This window comes from Sycon ciliatum, chromosome 1 (genome assembly GCF_964019385.1).
Source record: "Sycon ciliatum chromosome 1, ocSycCili1.1, whole genome shotgun sequence".
Classification (NCBI taxonomy): Eukaryota; Metazoa; Porifera; class Calcarea; order Leucosolenida; family Sycettidae; genus Sycon; species Sycon ciliatum.
Genome location: NC_088643.1, coordinates 47,300,487 through 47,325,421, shown reverse-complemented (window position 1 = coordinate 47,325,421; position 24,935 = coordinate 47,300,487). Strand labels below are relative to the sequence as shown.

At 47.3% G+C, this 24,935-nt stretch overlaps 1 protein-coding gene across 1 annotated transcript; it reads right to left on the bottom strand.

Annotated features, from left to right (window-relative positions):
• Positions 1-107: 107 nt before the first annotated feature.
• Positions 108-24,574, bottom strand: LOC135829498 (NPC intracellular cholesterol transporter 1-like). The gene is made up of 20 exons (XM_065341907.1): positions 24,273-24,574; positions 23,449-23,713; positions 21,163-21,245; positions 20,639-20,764; positions 19,475-19,622; positions 19,178-19,275; positions 10,533-10,653; positions 9,966-10,202; positions 9,613-9,675; positions 9,322-9,364; positions 8,857-8,923; positions 8,538-8,676; positions 7,428-7,565; positions 7,161-7,200; positions 3,315-3,449; positions 2,847-2,968; positions 2,531-2,689; positions 2,188-2,313; positions 1,215-1,484; positions 108-1,091 (listed from the first exon to the last, which is right to left on the bottom strand). The coding sequence occupies exons 1-20, from the start codon at positions 24,332-24,334 to the stop codon at positions 825-827; spliced, it is 2,709 nt and encodes a 902-aa protein (XP_065197979.1). The 5' UTR covers positions 24,335-24,574; the 3' UTR covers positions 108-824.
• Between the last annotated feature and the right edge of the window lie 361 nt (positions 24,575-24,935).

Below are 24,935 nucleotides of genomic sequence, written 5' to 3'. Positions count from 1 at the left end.
CAACGGCCGACACACCCTGAAATCCCCAAAACTCTGGGGGGGGGGGGGGGGGGGGGACACACACACAGAGTGCCCGTGGTTGGGGGATAGCAGGAGAGAAGTAAGAATAGCGCATGGGCAAGCTACACGACTAGATAAAGAGACACCAACAGGGAAAGAAAAAGAGCCGCCGTCATGCACGCTGATGGCAGTAGCACTGTTTACAGTAGAGTGACAGAGCAGGTACACATACTAGTACTTTGTAGTTTTGTAGATCTGGACTAATCTTCAGGAATTCAATCTTCTTGGGCTGAGTATGAGTACTTGCCAATCTGAACAATAGACTGAATCTATATCATGGCCACTATGAAGCAGCAGCAACTGAACGCTCTATTATGGCACATCATTGTAGCTAACGTTATATGTATTCAGAAAAGCTCGGCGTAAAACGAGGAAAACCAAACGAATAAAAGAATCCATCTGAGACTAGGCTTGTGAAAACCTCTGTGTAAAATGAGGAAAACCAAACAAAATTAATAATTTAATCCATCTGAGACAAGGCTTTTGATAGACATAAAAATATTAGAGATCGGACAAGCCAAAACAGTATGTGGCATAGTAGTTCGTGGATTGGGAATATCAAGACGAACAAACGAAAATGGCACTGCCAATGCCAACAGCCACATATCAAGCTCTGTTCAAAGTGTGTATAAGTTATCATTAGCTTCCATAATAACTGGCAGTGCTCTCATGTACAAGGTGGGGGGAGGGGGTAGTCAATGCACAGTGCAGCACCTACGGCCGGCTCAGGACCTAGCATAGTTGAAAAACGAAACAAAGCTGAGCTAAACAACTTCGGGTATGCGATCGTCATCATGACCGTATGTTTCAGTGCCATTCGCCGTCGGCTTTTCCCAAGCGGACGTTTCTGCCTTGCCGTCTACGCTTTCTGGAACACGCTCCGGGCCCTTCACCTCTTCCATTTCAATGTCCTTCTTGTCCTCCGGTAAAGCGGAGACTGCATGGCTAGCTGACGGCCCAATCAAACTCAATGTGACGGGGAGGAAGACCAGACCATGCCAGAGGCCAAAGATGACAACAGCCAGATTGATCTGCAGTGTCATACGAAAGAGAAAGAGACATGCTTTACAACTATTCACTCGACAAGTAACAAGATAACAACAGCCACGAAAAGGAGACTCTTCCAAAAGGAGCTGTCTGCTCTTCTTGCTCACCTTGAAGAAGGCGGTGAAGATATAAGAGTCGGACAGCGCCAGCAGAACAAACGCCAGGAATGTGCTGAAGCCGCCACTGAAGACAGCCACGCCAACATTGGTCAGGGCGGCATCCACCCGCTCCGCGCGTGTCTTTAGCGGGCTTGAAATATAGAAGTGGCCGATGTGGGCTGAGTAGTCGACGCCTAGACCGATGGAGAGGATGATGATTACAGCCGTAACGGTGTTTATGGTCAGGTCCCAGTAGTGCATCACCATGAACGTGTCCACCTACCAACACATGCACGTGCCACAGACACATTGTCATGCAAAAACCAAAAAAACAATCAATCAATCCAGGAAGCAACATTCACGCTACAGTGGCGTATATCAACACACGGCGTATCGAATCTTGTAAAACCAAAACATGAAAATGAAAATAGCATTGGCATTATTGCTGTCACGCACTCCTTTAGACCTAACTGCATGCTGCACGTAGTAGGGGTGTGTGGCGTGCCCACCAAATTCACATATTCCAATCGAAATTCAATCTAGAACGCTTTGTCGCAGAGGTTTGGGACCCACACCATTCGACTCCGCGCCCCAAACTGCACGGAAGTATATTGTACAGGAGAATAGAGCTGTTCATGTGCAGTTCTACTTCCAAGTGCAGTGAAAGTGGTGTAGAGAAAGAGCGAGAGAGAGAGAGAAATACAGTGAAACAGTTCAGTAAAAAAGTACCCCGGACATAGCATGTTACGGGCTTTAAAGTACAGTCATGTACTACTCTTTGGGGACCTGGATGTCCTTCTGCAATCGTTTGACTCCGGCAATAGAGTACTTCGGCTACAAAGTACAGATTATTACGGCCCTTGAAGGCACATTACACTGAAGTAACTTCACTGTACATGTACATGATGTTTGTCACACACGCACGCACGCACGCACGCACGCACACACACACACACACACACACACACACACACACACTTACCACTGTAAAGACAACACAGAGCAGCACATAGAAGGAAACCAGCAGGTTGGTGATGAGCAGCAACGTCACAACGAACACCGCAGCCATGGCCAGCAAAAGATTGCGTACCAGCTCCTGATCAATGACCTACAAAGCAGATGGAAACAAATCTAGAGGTTAGACACAGTGGGAAACATAGAGATTACATTGCCGAGGCCCACGTCGTGAACACAGCATTGCCATACGCTGTAGTAGTGCACACACGGCACATAAACATTGCACAAACCAAGATACACATGCACACACATGCACACACATGCACGCACACGCACACACACACACACACACACACATGCGCACGCACCTTATTAGTTGTCCACGGCAAGAAGAGGCGAGTGTACGCAAACGGCTTCACCCCGCCGTCAAACGTCTGCGACTCTGCCAAGTCGCGCACAGAATCCATGGCGGATATCTCATCACGAGTATGTGGCAGCGAGATGAAATTGGCAGCAAAGGAACTGGCCTGTAGGAAAAAAAAGAGCGGATCAAAACAAACACGCACTACATGAACATATCCCGATTTCCGCTCCATACTAACTCACCACAACGTATGCACGCACCTACATGCAAGCCCGATTATAAACAATTCTCGTAGCCATACTACTAAAAAAATAACTGACCAGCATCTGCGTCGTGCCACCTTCATTACTGATGTTCAATGCAGAGGCAAAGCGCGCTCCCGCATCACTAACATACGACGTCAGCGCAGGGTAGAAGTTGTCACTGCCCGTCAAGTTGGTGGCTAAACAGAATTGCAAAGCAGACACATGTCCAGGGAGCATGGTTGACAAGGAGAAGAATGGAGTGCATGCCCCGTCCATGCACACCACATTTCTGCACATAGAAGAATGATATCAAGAGTACTTCGCCTGCACACGCTATCATCAGGGTTAAAGCACCATTATCAGTTTATCACAGCCCTGCATCTTAGCAGCATTTTAATGTACATCCCTATGTCATTCCAATGCTTACAACACAATGGGGGCTAAGCAGCACATTTTCAAATACTTGTAGGAACGAATAAGCACTTGGCACTACTTGCGGTGCAAGGAAGTTCAGCAAAGTAAACATGGGAAGTAAAGCCTCACCGTTCGGCCACCTCTGGAGGCCTTCGAGCCAGGTGTCGACAGGAACATTGCTGTCGACAAAGGCATTGTTGCGAGTGTTGTTGATGAATGAGTTCAACTGAGACTGGACGCCTGGGCTTGGGTAGTTTGTGGATGCTGGGCGGAACAAAAATGCATGCATATGCACGTTACTTACGGAGGTTGAGCATCAAAACTTCACATTTGAGATCACATACCCTTTTCAGTTCGGGAACTGGAATGCAAACTGTCGCATTTTCCGTTCAGAACAGCAGCCGGGACACGAAAAGCGGATCTGTGTCAGGAGTCAGGACAGTCATGCATGTACTACATGGTACTGTCTGTAATGATGTATGGCTTTTAAAAACGTCCTGAGAGCGCGAGCGTTGGTTGCTAATCCCTCGCAAAAATGAAATAATAATTAAAGTAATAACTGTAATAGCTAAACCTCTGCATTATTGATTACGTACAACACACATCCTGGAGCACAGTCATGTAGCTGATCTTCCCTTTTTGCTTCTTCAACTAAAAGTTGAGTCTATAACAGTTTTATAAGAGCAATAAAGAGAACAAATTCTGCAGTCATCGCCACACTACAACGAAGTCATGAAAGTTTACCAGAATTAATTTTCTTGTCACATTCATCAGTGGAAAGTCGTGACTGAAGAGTAACCATGCTGAACAATGATTAAATATACATTCAAATCACGACTTTCCACTGATGAATGTGACAAGAAAATTAATTCTGGTAAACTTTCATGACTTCGTTGTAGTGTGGCGATGACTGCAGAATTTGTTCTCTTTATTGCTAAACTCAGATACATATGTGTCCCTGCCCTTTTGGCACGTGTGTGCCCCTTTTGGCACGTTGGTGCGGACCGCGCGCGGACTGCGCCGGTTTCATGATTATCGTACATGTTCTTGTTGTTGTGCGCATGCTTGCATGCTTATCGTGCGCATCCTGGTTGTTTTGGGTGCCTTCTTCCTGAGACTCTCCTTGGAACAACAATGATAATCTGTCCTCTGAGTGTGGCGTACGTGTGATGTATGTATAAGAGAGTAATCGGAAGGGCTATCGTGCGAGGGAACAAAACCCCCCGACGACAATTGGCGCCCAGCTAGTGGCATCGTTCCCCACGACCCTGAGATCGTTTTCGTTTTCGCCGTGGCTTCAAATCTTGCCTTCTCCACGCGTCCTCGCCATGGCTCCGCTTTGCTCCATCTGCTCAACCCTGTCCTCGGAGCTCCTACTCAGGTGAGCCTGCTTTGTCTGCCCTGCGTAATGTTTTGTACCTTGTACTTAGTTCTCCTGGTAATAGTCTTCGATTTGGGATTTTCAAATAATTGTTTCGCTTCGTGGCATTGAAGTCCCCTGTTGTTCTCTTGTGTACAAGTACCTCGTTCGAGCCCCGCTCCTGTTAGTACATGATTGTGGCCCACGTTGTGTGTGGGGTGTTTTGAACCAGTGTACATTGTCGCCCTCCGGCCTCTGGCTGTTCGAGTGGTCGTGTGCACTGTGTTTTCACACCTTCTGACTTGAAAGTTCTGTTGTCCGTGCTGTCGTGCATGCTCATCGTGTTGCTTGGTACGTCATCATGGTAGTCAGCATGGGTAGCTTTGCTCGTGTTTGCTTACTCGCCCTGTGTTGTGCACTGGTGCACGTCGTTTCGGTGTCGTCGGACTGCTCCGATCCTGTGTCGTTCGATTTGTTTCAATTTGGTAGATGTCCCCATCGACTTACTCGATGTGGTGGCACTCCGTTGTTTCCAGTTTCAAGTACAAGTGCTTTCTTTTTCGTTTTACTAGTATTCATGTTTTGTGTCGAGCGTTTTAGTGCTCCGCCTGGTTGTCCCGCTCATGTGGAATGGCTGACGCCCAGTGGTGTAACATGCTTCTGAGATTCTCGTTGACGGTCCGGGTGGCAATATTTCTGTGAGCGTGTTGTTTGGTATTTGTGTTTCGGCACGTGGGTCTCTTCATTTCACCTAGGGGGGCGTCCGATCATGGTGAGCCACGGTCTGCCTGGTGGGCTGGTGGGATCCAGCGCTTATTTGTATCGGTTCGCCTTGCGGGTGTTCGGTTTCCGTGTTTTGCTGGCTGGCCTTTGTGCGTCCCAGTAGGGTTCAGGACGGTGTTTTTTTGTGTTTCGTGAGCGGTTGTGTTTCACGCGTGATATTCAGGTTCAATCCCTGTGGGTTTTTTCAGGTTAGAGACCTGTGGGTTTTCAGGTTAGAGGCCTGTGGTTATTCAGGGTAGCGCCCTGTGGTTTTTCTATGTTAATTTTTGTTTGCGTATTGGTGACCGATTTGTTTGTGTGCTATCTGGTGTCCTCATGGATAGACTGCCCCTGTATCCGTAGGCGTGTTCAACGTTGCTGTTCTGCCATTCCTTCTTGTGGTTTTTCTTGTCTGAATTTTGGCTCCTAGTATTGCTGAGATGTTTGCGTCAGTCCTTGTTTCTTTCTTTCTGTGTGTGTATCTGTGAGTTTTCGTAGCCCCATCGGCTGCGTGATGGTTTTCCGGACAACTCCTGTGCTGTCAGATGACTGGTCACCCGGTTCAGCTGCCGCGGTCTTCGCAGTACCGTCGGTTTGCCTTGGCTTCGCACCAGGGCGAGGTGGTTGTTTTCCGGGGGCCCACGCCTGAAAGTATGGCGGTTCCCTCTATGGGTGGGCCCAGTCTGTTTTCTTTCCACCCCTTTGCTTTGGCTTTTCCCCCGTTGTCCGGAGTTACTAATGTATCCTACTGTTTGGCCCTGCGTATCTGCATGTGTATGTTGTTCACATTTGATTTCTTTTTCTCCTGTCTGTCTTCTCGTTTTGTTTTTCTTCTCTCCCATCCTCAGGAGAGGATGCATTTTTTTTCATGTGGAAGTATGTTGTCCCTGCCCTTTTGGCACGTGTGTGCCCCTTTTGGCACGTTGGTGCGGACCGCGCGCGGACTGCGCCGGTTTCATGATTATCGTACATGTTCTTGTTGTTGTGCGCATGCTTGCATGCTTATCGTGCGCATCCTGGTTGTTTTGGGTGCCTTCTTCCTGAGACTCTCCTTGGAACAACAATGATAATCTGTCCTCTGAGTGTGGCGTACGTGTGATGTATGTATAAGAGAGTAATCGGAAGGGCTATCGTTCGAGGGAATAAAACCCCCCGACGACACATACTTGGAATCATCTTTCCCAATAAAATTTCGAATAATGCTCTTTATGCTAAAACTGCTCAATGCCCAATAAGTGCAGTCTGTAGACGCCGGCGCTTATTATGGTTTGGACATGTCATTCGTGAAGGGAAGGACGCTGTGTCCTACAAAGCCCTTCACATGGCAATGAATATAACAGATATAAAGAAGCCCAGAGGTCGCCCAGTGACCAGATGGGTAGACAACATTAGGAATGACCTTTTACTTCTCAATATGTCTCTTTTGGAAGCGGAGCAACTTGCCTCAGACAGAACGCACTGGCTCGACGTTGTCGACAGATGCATGATCCTCATTTGATTTTTCATATGAGCTACAGTCAGACCTCGCTTATCCGGTCCTCGTTTATCCGGATCCCTCGCCATCCGGAAGAAAACCGTTGGTTACCAATTTACAGCATATGCCATGCTTACATACAGTATGTGTGTTCGATTATCCGGTTCCCTCGCCTATCCGGATATTTTTGTTGAAAACGGATGTGTGCGGTTATGCGAGGTCTGACTGTATATGCGTGCTGTATTATTATTGCTATTATAAAATTGTTGTCTCCACGTCGATTATTTCTATAACAGTTTCTTATTGTTTTGTAAGAATCGTAACTAAAAGTCCAATATTTTGCACGCAAACATGGATTCGTAAACAAACACATACTTACTCAAATACATGGTGAAGGGGACCCTTGACGATGCAAAGTACTGTGAACACATGTGAACACAAAGACAGGCATACATGCATATGAGGAGCTGTGTTAACACCCGATGAAGTTTCTTTGGTCCCAAGTTATTGGTATTATCGGTAGTATCGGTAGTATAGTATTCGTATTTTCACAAACATCTTACAACTCCTAGGTTTGTGTAACTGGGTTGAATAGTACACAGCCACGCGTTAACGCATCAACATACTACCATCATGACCAACATACTTGATCTGACAAGCGGTTGTAGTCCAGGACGTAGGAACCAGGCGGGAGGAACCAGAAGAAGTCAAAGTGAATGTCAATCTGACTGGCGGACACGGCACCAAACACCGCCATGCCTATTGTGATGACAAGAGCTGCAATCTGAACACATGCCACAACGTACGCCAAAAGAGCAGATATGTGGAGGGAAAGGAGACTTTAGAAGCTATGCGGTTCAACCATACGAGAGCCGTCCGTCTCAGGCAGATAGCCCCCTGTAGTGTTCACTGTACGTACTGACACTGCACACATGCACGCGCACACCATTGACACTTTGTAGGCATCATATTTAAAAAGAGCTTTCCGGAGCTCTTGGTTAATTATTGTTTGCAATAAAGCAAGATGTAAATGCAGTCTGTATCGGCTATAGCGTACCCTTTTGATTTCCGTGATTTTATCACTATAACCGATGCATCACTATATGCGATACGATCGATTTTTTTTTGATCGACAATTGAAAGGCAAGGAAATACTTCCAGCATCTAGCATGGTGTTTTGACAAAGGAACATGCTGCATAGTTGATAGTGCCCGCATTTCCATAAAAATTTATGTTATGTACATGTACATGTATCACTTTAAAAATAAGCAATGTGAAGAAAGTTAAAAAATAGGGCCTTTGATATTATTGCTACATGTATTTTAAAGTGATCACTATAGCCGATAATATAATTATAGTGTGTTATGCATGTTTTGATTCTTTGCTGCTATCATAATATCCGATATATCATTACATCCGATAATATTGGTTATAGTGATATTTTTACTGGATAAAAATTAATACGTTTTGCTTTTGATATTTCGTACCGATATCACTGTAGCCGATATATTCTTATATCCGGTCACTCTATAGCCGATGCAGACTGTACTATACCCCCCCCCCCCCCTTCCCTGGTCACACGTACAAAATAATAAGCTCCCATTTAGACTAACCACCATGGATAAAAGCACTGTTTCTCAGTAATACAGTTATTGCAATACACTTGCAAGAATAACACACAACTAGCATACAGTGGACACCCTGCGGTCACTGATTATTTTACTATGGGATGCACAGCAATCCCTTTAACACTGACCTTCACTGGCAATTTGGCAAGGTACTTGGCATGGTAGTCGCGGAAGTACCGGAACAGCCATTTCCCCTTGATGTTCAGCGGTTTCCAATCGTCAGGAAGCCGCATGCAGAACAAGCATGCATCATGTCTCTTATCAACTCTACAGCAGCACCACCAACAAAGAAGGCCCATACATCACAGAATTAGTGCAGGCACCAAAGAATAATAATCGAGTGGCAGTATAAGCTGCTGCTGCTGACAAACAAACCCCGCAAGCAAAAACTTGATGAGCACAACTAAACTGTCAAGTACTAGTATCATTGACAACAGTAACCCTTACCGTCTGGCATCAATTGCCAAGCATGCAGAAAAGAACGTGATTTGAGTGAGGAAATCAAACAATACGCCTGCACACCAAGCATAAAATACACAGTACACGAGCCGTTCAATCACGGGCACAAGAGCACAACCAAGCAAACGTCATAACATGCTTGACAAGAAGTGCTTTTAGTTCTACAAGAGCAGAAAAATACAGTGTACACGTAGATCTCTGGACTGCCAGCAAACCTACTAGTACAAGAAAAAAGGGAAAAGAACTCACGCCCCAGCTCTACTAATCATCACACAATGAGGGAGACAAACTCATTTCAAAACCAACATACGCAAGAGCACACATCACTAGCGCAGGTAACCAAACACGGCAGTGCAGACAGGCATTGCCGTAAACACTATAGCCAGTGTGGAGCCAGCAACGAATCCATAATACTAGTACGTGTGTACCGCAGCATGCAAACAAGCTACTCACCAACGCCAGCAAAGATGCAGAAGGACTGAAGAGCAGGCAAGATCTGTAGACACACAGAAATGAAAAACGGGAAACACATAATGTACACCGAAAACCTCCACCTCACCAAGAGTATTGTCCTCAATATCTGTGGTTTGCCGTTTTTCCCCCGAGCATCACACGGACATGGTGCGGGTATACGCACGTGGTCGCAGGTCTACACGGGGCAACACTTCTCCACACACATAATTCTGAAGAGCGCAACTCAAAGAACCGAACACTTGTACTGTAAACAAACCGTGCGTAACTTACCGTTGTTGCACCGATCATAAAAGCAGCAAAATCAGTGAAGGATGTAACGGTCACCGAGACGCCCTGCACACACGACAGCAAGTCACAACAAAGACATGCACCGCTGCTCTTGGCAAGAGATCTTTTCGCACTACATGTACAATGCAACCAGTAACTACTGTCATTTTGACTAGCATGCACGTAGAGCTAGCAGTATTTAAAACCAACACTTCCAATCACGTGCCACGTACAGTATGTATTGCTTATGGCATTGGTGTTTGAATTTCGAGATTTTACCGTAAAGTACTCTCAGATTTTGGGAGGGTACTCCAACTGCAGCAGCAGCAGCAGAAACAGCAAGAACAACAACTCACAGCACATTGCAGACAGGTACCCAATCGCTCTGGAACAGTTTTCGTAGCATGCTCTTTATTGGACATCTGCCGCCACACCTGGACTATAACAAACATGTCGTCCACTCCAATACCGAGCAGCAGGAAGGGCAGCACAGAGTGGACAGGCCCATAGAACAGTCCGAAGGCACTACAGAGGCCAAACGATATGCCAATTGCCAAGCCAGTGCTAACAATGCCGCCTAGAGACAGCCAAATCTGAGAGACAAGAGAAAAAGAGCTAGCTTAATTAATAACAACGTCATATCATTATTATATGCTTTGGATGGGGTGGGAAATCGGTGACTGTGATACCACTCCAAGAGATGACATAATTGCATAGCCATTCAACACAGGTATACTATGCATGGTCAACATACAAGAACAAACACAGATAAGCAGCGTGCACACAAAGTTTATTAAATATTGACACGATTGCACTGCGTCCACAATCATAGTCATTCTTCATTGTCCTGACAGCTGGAATGATCAGGAAGCACCAAGGCGGAATTTAGCAGCTTTCCACACTCTATTGTCAGCAGTACTTACTTTATGGTCGAGTCGGCTATAACTACCCAGGTTGAGAAAGACGTAAAAAAAAATCAAACCGTATCCAATGGACAGCAGACGAACGTCACCATTGATGGCCCTGGATGACTCCTCTCCAAGCCTGTCCAGATATACCCACACATCACACACACATGCATGCACACCACACGCGCGCGCACGTAAGCACGCACACAGTTAACACATTTTTGCCATACTACCAGGCACAAGTGAAAGTAGGAGCTTGTATGTCTATACTAGCAGCACCCCCGGCCAGCGTTGCCTGGCCGAACGTGGCATGCGGGTGAAGCAAGTACATGAACAGCACACGTGCTCAGCACGTGGTGGTGGCCAGACCGCTGAAGTCCTGGTGAGGGAGGTTCTTCATCGTTGGAAGGAGAAGGAGGGACGTCTGTCACGCCTTCGGGAGGCTGGTCAGGGTTGTCCATCACCTGGTGGCGGATGAAGCGGCTCAAAAAATTCATAAAATTACGAACAAAAGTGCGATGCGCTCTTGATCTTCACTGCAGATCAGATGCAGAGTGCAGTCAGTGCAGATCTTTTGTATCCTTTTGTTGCAGATGTTTCTATTTGCAGAGAACGGTTCACGTGGTCCGTAGCGCTTGTGCGGCTGCTAGTGCTACCTATGCCTATGCTATGGCCTAGGCTAGTAGGTGGCTACATGATTCGCACGCTTCGCGTGCTCAGTGCTTCTGCGCCCGGCTGCTACTGCTACTCGTACTGATCGTGTCTGCTACCTACACACACACACACGTCACAGGTGCCTCTTCTTTAGTATGGCCTAGGCTAGAACGTGGCATGAACAGCACACGTGCTCAGCACGTGGTGGTGGCTACACGATTCGCACGCTTCGCGTGCTCAGTGCTTCTGTGGCTGCTTCCGCTAGCTACACGATTCGCACGCTTCGCGTGCTCAGTGCTTCTGCGGCCGCTAGCTACATTGTTCGCACGCGCGCTTCGCGTGCTCAGGGCAGCGCTGCTCCGCAGTATGGCCTGAGCGTGACACACACACACACACACACACACACACACACACACACACACACACACACAGACACACGTCACAGGTGCCTCTTCTTTATAAGTAAAGATGAAATGCTGATACAGGCCAACTCTCGATAAAACGCCTCTCGCTCGTACTTATAACTCGGTATACCATAGAAATTTGAAGATTTTCCTGAATGCTGCTTTCCGTTTGCAAATTGTGGTTTGGCGTGCGCGCTAAGCCCTGTTTTAAGGAACATGGAACATCTACCACCAAGAGTACATAACCCCCCCCCAAGAGTGTGCAACTCCCACATACCCTGCTGTCCCGACAGAATTTCAAGTTGACGTCATTATTTATCATGCAATGCTCCTTGCACCAGTGATTTACAACATGTGTGTTATAGACTGCATTTACATGCCGTCGCTGCATGCTTCTCTCTCGCTGCTTCTTCGTACGACATTATCTCCATTCGCGCATGTCTACGGTATTCTCTCATCATGGCTGCTGGCCCTTACCTGGTTGCTCTGGGCATGCTCGGGCCATTCTCTTGTTTACCTTCGTAATGATAACTACCAACCATAATTACTCCTCGTGTTGCTTGTGACTGTCGTGTGCCACAAGCATGCAGTAACTAAGTGTAAGTTACAACAATTGGCGACGAAGATGGCTAGTAGTTTCAATCTCCACGAGGGTCAGTCCAATCGTCTACCTACGTTCGACTCGTCAGGTACTCCTGCGGAGGTTGGCCAACGCTGGAAGAAATGGTTCCGCAGCTTTGAATACATGGCGGAAGGAATGGGTATTTCTGACACTAAGCGTTTGAGATCTCTTTTACTACATTCCGCAGGCCCAACAATTCAAGATTTATTTGACGATCTCACCGATCCTGAAGAAACAAGTCCTCCGGCGGATGACGACGAGTTCAAGAAAGCGTCACGCATGCTGAGTCACCACTTCAAGGCCGAGCCAAACCCTATCTACGAGCGACACTTGTTTCGACAGCTCGCCCCCAAAGCCGGTGAGAGTATCAGTCAGTTTGTTGTACGTTTACGTCAACAAGCTAGATTTTGTGATTTTGGTGATGTCACCAATGATATGATCCGGGACCACGTGGTGGCAACTATGCGAAATGTGGAACTAAAAAAGAAATTACTTCAAGAATCGAAATTGACGTTGGCCACTTGCTTAGAGATTTGTGCAATTTTCGAGTCAACCCAACGTCAAGCATCAGCTATGGGTTCTGATTCTTCTGAACAAACATTGCCGTCGGTGAACGCCATCGCAAGTAAGGCCTCGTCTGCGTCTGGATCTCGTCCTGGCAGTTCTCCTCATTTTGTGAATCGTTCTAACCCTATGAATCGTTCTTCTGCCTCTTCTGTTTCTGGTGATCGAGCGTCGTCTGAGCGCTTGTGTTATAGGTGTAACCGACCTGATCATCTCGCAAACCACCCTCAATGTCCTGCTCGTGGCAAGAGATGTACCAAATGCAGGAAAGTTGGTCACCTCGCGCCATGCTGTACGTCCCGAGCAACTAACAACATCGACATCGACGTCGAACCTGAGGATACAAGTGAGTCTTTTGCAATTGGTGCCATTGGTGAGCAAGTACAGAAACACCCACCGATTACCATTGATGTGACCATTAACGATATTCCGTGCACGATGGAGGTAGATACTGGTGCTGAAGTTTCTATTCTCCCTGAATCTGTTTGGAAAGAGAAGTTTTCCCATATCTCTTTAGAACAGAGCTCTGCGTCTTTGCATGCTTATGGTGGACATCCTCTAGTCGTTAAGGGAGAGTGTACCGTTTCAGTCTGTCATGAGTCTCATTCGTTCAAAGATCGTATCATTGTTGTAGGGGGATCAAGCCAGCCCCTGTTCGGTCGTAACTGGATGTCACACATTGTAGTGGACTGGTTAGATTTCCGTACTGCTCAAGCCAACGCTCTCTCCCTTAACGATATTTTGGCTCAGTTTCCATCGGTATTCCAAGAGGGTTTGGGAACTATCAAGGGTCATACAGCAACTATTCATTTGCAAGGTTCCCCTGCCCCAAGGAGTTTCAGCGCAAGACCTGTGCCCTATGCATTGAAATCCAAGGTCGAGGCTGAATTGACGAGATTGCAGACTGAAGGGGTTATCAAACCTGTTGACCATGCAGACTGGGCTTCCCCTATTGTCACGGTGCGTAAGAAGAACAACTCTATCCGTCTATGTGCTGATTTCAAGGTTACAATTAACAAGCACATAGAACCTAACCAGCACCCGACTCCGAATCCTACCGACCTGTTGTCTGAATTGTCTGGGGGATCGGTCTTCTCAAAGCTAGATCTTAGTCAGGCTTATGCTCAGTTACCTTTGGATGAACAAAGCCAGTCTTATTGTGTTATCTCCAGGCACAAGGGATTGTTTGCGTTTACTCGATTGCCTTTCGGTGTCAGTTCTGCTCCGTCTATTTTCCAGAAGACCATCGAACAGATCTTACGTGGTATTCCTGGTGTCGTCATCTACTTCGACGATATCTTGATTTCCGGCAAGTCACAACAAGAGCATGATGACCGTCTCCGTACCGTTCTACAGCGCTTTCAACAAGCAGGCCTTCGTTTGAGCCGCGAGAAATGCGCCGTCTCTCAGCAGCAGGTTAGTTACCTTGGCTTCACTGTTAGTCAGCAAGGCATACAACCCACGAACGATAAGGTTCTTGCAATCATGAATGCCCCTAGGCCAACTGATGTTTCTGCTCTACGTTCTTTCCTGGGCCTTGTTAACTTCTTCGGGAGGTTCATCCCCAACTGCTCCACACTGCTAAGCCCTCTCAATTCTCTCATGAAGAAAGATGCTCCATTTGTGTGGTCTGACGATTGTGAAACCGCGTTCTGCAAAGTCAAGCAGTTCCTTGCCACTACTCCGGTCATGGCTCACTACGACCCTACGCTCCCACTGGTGCTGGAGTGTGACGCATCACCTACAGGTATCGGGGCTGCCCTCGTGCATATCATGCCTGACCAATCTATCCGTCCTATCGTGTATGTGTCACGAGCACTGTCACAAGCCGAGAATCACTACAGTCAAATAGAGCGCGAAGCTCTTGCGATTGTCTTTGCTGTTCGTCGCCTTCACCAGTATCTGTATGGCCGACGATTCATCCTTCGAACGGATCATAAGCCATTGGTCAAGATCTTCGGACCGCATGAATCCCTCAGCAAGACATCTGCGTCCCGTCTACAGCGCTGGGCCGTCATCTTGGCTGAATATGATTACACGATTGAACACTTGGCTGGCAAAGATAATGTTATTGCCGATTGTCTCTCTCGATTACCATTGCCTCTGTCTGCTTCTGAAGAACGTGCTGTTGTGCATGCAGTATTTAGCCATTCTTTTGATCCATGTGAGTTAATACCCATTCAAGCTGCAGATGTTGCAAAGGCAAGCAAGCTCGATGGTGAGATTTCCCTGGCTATGTCATATGCCCAACATGGATGGCCGTCTTCCGTCTCTGACAGGTTAGTCCCTTTCCAGAGAATCAGACAGGATTTATCAATTGAGCATGGCTGTTTGATGTGGGGTGCTCGTGTTATCATCCCTGTACAATTTCGCCGTCAGCTACTGCAAGAACTGCATGTATCACACTCAGGTGTCTCCCGTATGAAAAGTGTAGCACGTGGCATCTTTTGGTGGCCTGGTTTGGATGAGGACATAGTCAAGCTAGCTTCTGACTGCGATATTTGTCAGCGCAATGCCCGCTTACCTGCTTCTGAACCGACTCATCATTGGGCATATCCCAATTCTGCTTTTGAGAGAATCCATTTGGATTATGCTGAATATAATTCTCTGTACTATCTTGTTCTTGTTGATGCATATTCTAAATGGATTGATGTTTTTGAGCTTGGTCACTCTGCACCAGCATCCAAGACCATTGATTGCCTTTTGCGATTCATCAGTGTATTTGGCATTCCTAGAGTTATCGTTACGGATAATGGTCCTCAATTTGTATCACACAAATTTGCTCAGTTCTGTCAAGAGAACGCTATTCAACATCACAGAACACCCCCTTATCACCCCGCCAGCAACGGCCAGTACGAATGTATTGTGCAAGAGCTCAAGAAATGCCTTAAAACTCGGCCGTCCAATCGTTCTGTGTCTGTACAATTGTCTCGTTTTCTATTTTCTTACAGAAATACACCACACACTTGTACAAAACAATCCCCTTCTAACCTTTTGTTCAAGAAGGCTCCCACTACACGCTTATCCCTGCTGCAACCCAGCTTTGCCTCTGCCATGCAGCAACAGCATCCGCTCTCGACTGATGCCCGAAAGCAGTTTGACTCTACCCAGGCTGTATGGGTCCACAACGCCAGGCCGGGCAGTAAGCCCAAGTGGTTGGAAGGTACTGTTGAGAAGCGGCTAGGCCCGATTACCTATCTCGTGTCTGTGTGTGGTATGCTGCGCCAAGTTCATATTGATCACCTTCGCGCCCGTATGCCTACCTGCCTTGCTGAAACTAGCACACCCCCCACTGAAGATTCTGAATCTAGTACTTGTTTGCCCGCTCCTACTAATCCACCTGTGTCATGTTCTCTGTCTCCGTCTGCTGCTTCTGTGCCTGTTAGCCCGGTTGTACCTGCTCATGCTACACCCGAGGTGTCTCATGCATCTGCCGAAACTACGGCTGAAATGCCTGCTGTGTTTTCCCCTACAAGTCCAGACACCGTAGCTGACCATGTTGCGGTCCCTGCATTATCTGCTGAGCCTGCTATCACTTCTGCCTCCCGCTACCCTGTCAGAACTAGACGTGCTCCAGACCGATTGGATTTGTGAGTTGTTTGCCACTGCAGCGCTCACATTATTATTAATATTAGTTATTTTATTTTTCTCACATTATTATTATTAGTTATTATTATTTATTTTTTATTTTTTTTTATTTATTTATTTATTTATTTTTCTTAAGGGGGAAGGATTGTTATAGACTGCATTTACATGCCGTCGCTGCATGCTTCTCTCTCGCTGCTTCTTCGTACGACATTATCTCCATTCGCGCATGTCTACGGTATTCTCTCATCATGGCTGCTGGCCCTTACCTGGTTGCTCTGGGCATGCTCGGGCCATTCTCTTGTTTACCTTCGTAATGATAACTACCAACCATAATTACTCCTCGTGTTGCTTGTGACTGTCGTGTGCCACAAGCATGCAGTAACTAAGTGTAAGTTACAACAATGTGTACGGGTGTCAACACATCACACATTTTCTTTGCAATAATTTCTACAGGATCAGATGGGCTTTGCTCCACCACAGGTTCCGGATTCGTCTGATAATCCGCGTGCAGTGCGCATTGCATCATAAAAATGACGTCAACTTGAAATTCTGTTGGGACAGCACCCATAGTCGAGTTACACACTCTTGGGGGGGGTTATGTACTCATGCTACCGCTCATACCTAGTCTGATGATCATGCATCCATCCTCTGATTATGATGTCATTGCTATATATGCTCATGCGCATCCTGTGCACCACTCTCCTGCGCATGCTGTTCAAATCTTGCTTTGCAGAAAACTCCGTTGTTATTTATGTTTTCCGACGACTTGAGTGTTCACTGGTTTGTCAGTTGTCAATTTTTATTTTCCTTCACTCCCTTTACCTGTCGACGGACATACCGAGGACACGGAGCACCTCGCAGGGTACAAGCGCTGGTGGAACTGACGGTCCCCCAGCTCTCTACCCGTATCCGCCGTGGGCTGTGAATACTCAAGAAAATCGGAGAGCGAGGTCCCATGTGAGCCATGAGCACAGCTCTGCCAACGCGGACCGGGTGGCTTCTCCTGCGCCGCCACAACCAGCTCCCCTCACCTTGCACGACCTGACCGGTGTTATCCAGCCCCTCATGGAGCGCGTGGAATCGAACATCGTCGTCCCAACCACCTCGCCCGTAGCTCTATCACCAGCACCAGCATCAGCTCCTCTGCATCTGGGGCAACCTACACCGATGCCCTTGGCTTGCTGGTCCGGTTCTGCAGGACTGCCCGTCATCCCTCCACAGCTAAGGGAACGTATAACGCGAGGTGAGTTTGTTGAATTTGGCGACTTGTTGCCTGAAGCCATGTCTGGCAGTAGTCATGTCCTGCAGTTGTCCTTGGTGAACGACAGGTCCGTTGAGTTGGTACAGAGTTCGTCCACTCCCCAGCCCTCCAAGCGCCGAGTCCATGACGTGGTGACATGGTTAGAGGCGTTTGCCCTGTTCGCCAGAGTCCTGGTCGATGCGTCGCCGGATCAAGCACCAGATTTGCTGGTGTACCAAGCCACCATCAGCGAGGCAAACAATAATTACATGACTAACACGTGGCTAACATATCACCGCCGTCTCTGTGCTGGTCTTGCTTCCATGCCGCACCTGTATTCCTGGCGGCAACTGGACCCTAACCTTTGGCAGTCCTGTGTCACGAGCCGCGGGCGCCCTATCTCCTCGCGTTGTTCTCTTGTACTCTCGTCTCCAGGCCCGCATTGCCCCTTTCGTGGAGGGACCTCTCTTGCCCAGGATGCAGGCGGGAGCCAGTCAGCCAAGCTCCTCATCACGATGGCCGCCAGATCTGCCGAAACTACAACAACGGCGTCTGCACGTGCCCGTCCTGCACACGGGCCCATGTTTGCCTGTCATGCCGCGGCAAACACTCCAAGAAGAATTGCACCCGAGTGGCCACTCAGTCTTCCCAGTGACGTCGTCACTCCAGTCAGCGTGCCTCGGCTAGCTGCACTGCTCGCTGCTCACCCTGATGTGCTGCTTCGTAATTAAGTTTGTGCTGGCATGTAAAAACGGTTTCTCGATTGGTCACACCACTCCTCTGGTACCATGCATTCAATCTGTCACTCATCCATCTAGTCTCTGAAATAAACAATTTGTGATCTCATGAAGTCGTACTACCTCAACTGTACTGCAACATTCAATCAAGTCACAAGCAGTTGCTTTCACACCCTAGTGTAGCCATGTGTCCAGGTTAATCCAACCAGGTCTATTCTGCATTGTACATGTACTTGAGCTCCGCATTCTGTTCTACCACTGTCGACTGCTAGTGCGTGCATTCTGATTGTTTCGTAAAGGGGGTACTGGGAATGGGGATGAAAAATACAGTATTTAACCCTACAACTGTTTTCAGAAAACACAAAATCGCCGTTCTTACTCATATTTCTCCGACACTAAGTTGAATAACTCCATCATTTCTAGGTCGATTCTCACAATCCTGGGCTTCCTGGAAAGCTCGATCCATAAGGAATACATCTCCAGTAGATATGACGAGCAGCAATATAATACATGTACAGTGAGCGAAGCAAGCGTACGCGCCAGGGTCATGTCAATTGCGAGCGAAATACTCATTGCGATGCGATTCCCCCAAATTTTATCGCAGAGCGCTGGGATTTTCGCAAAGAAGTCGGGATGCCCGTAGCCTGATTGCGTCATAGCACCTGGCTGGCTAGGCACGTGCGAAAATGGGAAAATCCCAGCTGAAGACTCAATTAGACTGAGTTTTCAGCATCCGTAGGAACGCAACAACCCTGCAAAGCCTAAGGCGCAGATGCAGCTCATAAAGTGACATACCACCCACAGCAGCATAAGAAATTCACATGGAACACGTAGCTCTGCGTAGTACTCACCCCCATTGAGTAAAGACAGTCGATTCTGTAAACTCAGACCAGGTGCGGCGGCCAATGTCCTCAAATAGCATTGACCATGCGTCTGAGCGTTTGTCTACCTGCATACAAAAGGGCACAAACGATTAACTGTACTTTTAACTTCAACAGCAACAACTTCCGGGTAAGCAAATACTTTTGGGATTATAACAAAAGATTCTGTAAAAATGCACCAAACTACTGAAGGTTCAATAAGAGAGGACCGAGGGAAGGCTGATGGATCCACACGTGTGTAGGGGGGTTCGGGGAATCCCGACTTACCTCCTGTCCGGAAGAGCTATCGAATGTGAGGTTGGATATGATGCGATATGTTGCCTTAGCGGCCGCTGCCCCAGTAATGTTGCCTGCCGTGTTGCGTTGAATACCACTGATCAGGCGGTTCAGCTGGAATAGACCGCCATTCCAGGGACTGCAGAGGACAGTACAGCAAGCCATACACACCCAGAATTAATGGTAAAGTTAATTATTCCGTGAACTAAAAGCGTGGCATGTTCTCTGCACAAGCATCAGCGAACATCAATCACAATGAGCCAAGTTATAGCCTAATATAGGCTACAAAGGAAGTTCTAGGGTACTACACTACTCAACCCAATGTCACGCACACAGCTTATTTAGGACTGGGAAAGAATCACAGTGTCAAGAAGCCAAAATAATACTATGTACTTGAATTGGAAGTGACAGTCTACAGCTAGTAGTCTTCTTCATCTTCAACAAGTTTGGCCAGCAGTTGGTTTGTATCAGTACAGACATCCAGGGCAAGCAGAAGTACTTCCAAATGCAGGATACTTTCACAAGTTGTTATTTTGTGGGGCAAGGAAAAAAACTACAAAGTAGCTTCCAGAGTACAGGGAAAGTGTTTTTGCTAGATCTACGCAGCACTCCCTCCAAGTCTGAATGTATACCAAGCGTAGACAAAAGTCAGTTTTTCTTTTGCCGTTTTCGCCGGGATGAAGGTGGAAAATAACACAGTTGGTTGGCATGTACCGGACGGCTCACGAATGGCACGTTTCTGGGCTTTCAACATTAGACCTGTCACAAAAAAACTAGTGATGTAGACTACGCGGGGTAGACCATGGTAGACTCTACTCTGACTCGAGTCTGAGCGTTTGTGTTGTGTGTTTGCTACGTGTACACTTCGCATTCGTAACAGTTCTTCATAATTGTCAATAAAGAATTTTCTTGTGGAATAGTAGAATAATCGTTCGTTCGCCGCTTGAGTGGTATTCGCTAGATTATTCGTTTGTAAAATTCATTAGGAACTGGTTTGCTCCCACACTGGAGCTCGCGCTATTCCGCCGCCGACTTGACACTTGACTGACTCACGATCCATTCCTAAACAAAATCATCGCCGAAGTCGCAACCTCTATTTTGTAAAATTCATGGTTCGTTATATCCCTAAACAAATCTGATGTTTCAGATCCTTACTCAAAAAGGTTGGGCTCATTGATCCTGGTCAAAATGTTAGCTGTGGTGAGATTACCGATAACATCACCATCGAAGCTCCACAGGGACAGGATGCTGCTGATCCAAGCGTTACCACCATCGGAGCGCCTGCAGTCAGAAACAGCCCATAAAAAATTTACACAATCATCCATTATCAAAAGTGCACTGAAGTTTGTTCTGTGTTCAGATCAATTTGGCTCATCGCAACACACCACCCAGACAAACAAGTGCCCAGAAGTGTTCCGATATTAACCAATGTACGGAGCTGCTCGATAAAATCTGGGCATCGCGAATCAGCTAGCGCCAGGCAATGCTCAGCTCCAGATCTGCAAACACTGGTGCAGGGCGCTAACATATTCACGAGCCCGGATTTCATCGAGCATGATTGTACGTTGAAGCAGGAGAGAACAGTTGTGAGACACCTTCCAGTGAAAATACACACCACTGTCAACTGTTACGGTTAAAACAAGCGAAAACTCCGCAGAAAGAGAGCAGGCTAATCTAACCGGTAGGCCAGGTCATCCCATGTCCAGTCACGCCCATCGTAGCTAGCATTGATGCTGAGAACATCCATGTGAATGGTATACAACTGTGCATATAGCAAACACCATAACACAGAGAGGTAGAATCATCGGGTTGCAAAGACCTGCTTGGTAGAGCACAAACCACATTATGTACTCTAGCCTAATCTTACCAGATATGGATTTACGGGTGAACTTGCCAAGCACGAAATGGACCAAAGGAACGTGCGTGAAGTTCAATAGAGTCTGTGTGAATGGCATCATCATAATTATACGCTTTGTAACAAGTGGCAAAACTATACTTGATGCCACAGACACCATACTAAATTCTTCCAGCGAGTCTTACAATAGCGATGTCAGGGTAAATTTCTGCTTTGAGAATCGGGCAATTTTGTAATACCATCCGATTCCTGAAGACAAGTAGAGTATACTGGCAAAGTTTGAAGCAAATCGGAGCAAATATAGTGGACTTATTCCAGTTTAGAGTGCGCGGGGTAAGCGCCGCCATTGTCGAAAAGCACCATGCCTCACTGTACACAAACCAGATCTCACCACGGCACAAAATCGGTCTGGACAACAGGGATCGCGGGTCATGAGTAATCTTGCGCACTGTACAAAATGTACCGTAGCTGTACGGGTTTCTTTTTGTTGCTGCAAACTGTTGGAGAAATTCAAGAAGACTGTTGAAGAGTAGCCGAAGTATGAGTTGTGATTTGGCCATTCTCCGAGACAAGAAGAGTTCGACAAGTAGATTATGATCCTGGTGGTGGTCCGCTTTGAACTTCATCAGTTCTAACACCAATGCATTTGAAACGTTTCCGATCATGCTAGGCAGGGGCTTATCCTGCAATAGCTGCTCCTCCTTGAGTCCAAGACTCGACAAGACATCTTCACCGCCGGTCCCTTTGCTGGACGAACACTCATGATGGCGTTGTATCCAGCAATGGAGTACCTGTCGCGAAAAATACTACAAGTCTGGTGCGCGGCGTGATACGCCGGTGAAACTTTGCAGCAAACTAAATTGGACGACGGGGAACACGATGGAACTAAAATCAAACCTGTATCAGGCAGCGCAAGAGATGAAAAAGGCGACTGAACATACGCTAACTTGTCGGCGGCCATACTCCCAGCTCCGTAGGCGCAGCGCGCCCGCACAAACGCGGATACGAAAGTTCATCTTCTATTTTCGTGGCAATAATCACGACCAAGCTTGTCACTGACGTCTTCAGGACACATTTGAAAAATCCCGCGTGCCAAGTACTGCACGCACTAGCCGCGACTGGCATTCTGCCGTACTGGCCTTTTGTGCCATCATTTCAGCTGGTTGCTAGGGAATCCAGCGACAAGCGTGGAGGTCACGTGGCACGGCACTCTGACATCGCTACTTACAAACCGCAAAGTACTGCTGATCTGATCGCTCTCTAATTTCCGTTCCTGTCGATTTTCTACCTGTGAAGTGACTTCAGCGTATACGTCTATGGTGCTGAACCGATGCATATACAGCTGTACGCAACACGTACAAGTTTTGCCATTCCTGTGGCTGGAACTGTGTACACTCCAGCACAGCAAGTATGCAGTTTTGTTGTACTGCACTTTGATACCTAGCTCAATTCCTGTCCCTGCTGTAAACCCAACTGGGAAGCGACCTAGGGTGGCACGAATTGACAGTACTTTACGGCGTCACATGACCACATGTCAGAGTTTGAAAAGCATTGCACCAGCCCCCACCCCCTCTTCTTGACCTTTTGACGCCCATCGCCGGAGGCGATGGTAGCAATGCTACGGCAGAAGCCATAGCAACTTATGCTGGGATTGCACCATTCAACAGCTTGCAAGGCTGAAGAATTGACCGTCACTATTCAGCCTGGTCTACACCATACAGCTATTTGAAGTGACTTTTTCTGGCCAGTGAATCCCTATTTTTGGTCTTTTCTTTTTGTTCTTTTTTTGTTCTTTTTTTTCTTTTTTCCCCTACACACACACACACACACACACACACACACACACACACACACACACACACACACACACACACACCACACCACACACACACATATACACACACACACACCACATACACATACACACACACACACACACACACACACACACACACACACACACACACACACACTCATACTCACACTCCTGCCCATCACTGAAGCGATGATAGCGAACAATGTTACATTTAGCACAGTACCATAGCACACACCACAATGGCAAATGCAGCCTCACCACTCTCTATCTACCCAACTACAAACAACAAAATACCTGGCGGATGTTCTCAGCCTCCAGGACCCCGGCATGTGTGTCACTTGGCACGCGAGTCCAGATCATATTCATCAGCGCGAATGCCGCCGGGTAGAACTTATTGACCGTTTCCATCTCTCGTATAACTTCAGAGTCTTGTGGCACCCATAGCTTTTCTCCGCGAGCCTCTTGTTGAAACCGCAACAGGCCTGCCAGACAGGCACCAGAGAGAAGGGTGGTGATAACCAGGGTTTGGATCGGATAGGAGCCGACGCCATAGCCCACTCTGTGTGACCAGAGAATAAAAACACCACCACCACAGCAACAGCAATCATAACCGCGAACAGACGGAAAGAAGCAAGCACACAGCTGTGTGTACATCCATACACAGACAAGGACACACAAGCACAAGAAGGAAAAGAAAATTCGTGGCCAATTCATGATTTTTTAACCTGAGGGATGCCCATTTTGTATGTTCATGATAGAAACATGCATTCAACATTTCCATTACATGCTAGCAAGTGAGAGCCATTATGTTACATAGTTGTGAACCAGGGCATGACATTGCATGGGGAGGCACAGGATTATTACCAAGCCAGGCCAGGTCTTTTCGAAGTAATAGTTGCCACTACACGTATCTACGTGAACCTGTCACACTGCACCAGCGGCTGCAGTCTGTAACATTTTTTTTCCTTTCGGAGGAAGAACTCAATACATGAATACCGGTATACATGACATGACATTTAGGAAAAAAAATGAGTAGATCTACAAGTGGCCAGGAAAACTCTAGACTAGACCTGATGGACAAATACTTGAAAAGAGATGCCCCTATCCCACACTCGTACCGGTAAAAAAATCGCTCCAGAACCCCTGTGATGGCATCAGACGCCTTTTTCAAGAACTTCATGGCTGCGGAATGAATGAAACCTTCAGATCGCGATACAAATGTATAGGCAAACAGACTTCGCTAGCTGCTAAAGCTTGCAGAGAAGAAAGTGACGGAGGAAAAACAGAGGTACTTTTATTTGGCCCCTGCTCTTCGCATCACTGGTTGCAGACTAAACTAATTATTTGCAGAAGAAACCCTGATTCCGTGGCCGCCAAAGGGTGGCAAAGGCGAAGAGGACCTCAAAAGTCAACAGCTACGCGCCGTTGCTTTCTCTCGACATGCATTTCGAGTCGCGCGTGACTTTTTGGGGGGAGGGTAGCGTAGCTTCCTAGTCCTACTTGCTAGCCAGACCTTTTGCATTGGGCCACAGACTGTGCCAGAGTGTCAGCACGATCGACGCACTGTTGCTTGCAGTTGCATTGGGCAGTGAGCATCCGAGCCTGACAGGTGCGCCGCAATGCCTAGCCATAAAACGTGACCTAGAATGTGACGAACGCACACTCGCGGCACGTGCACAGGCAAGGCAAGTCTATCTCTCCTGTGCTGACTCATTCTATTTCAAGGGCGTTGCTTGGATCACACACCTGGATTCTGGAAAGCTGAAAGTGGCATCCACAGC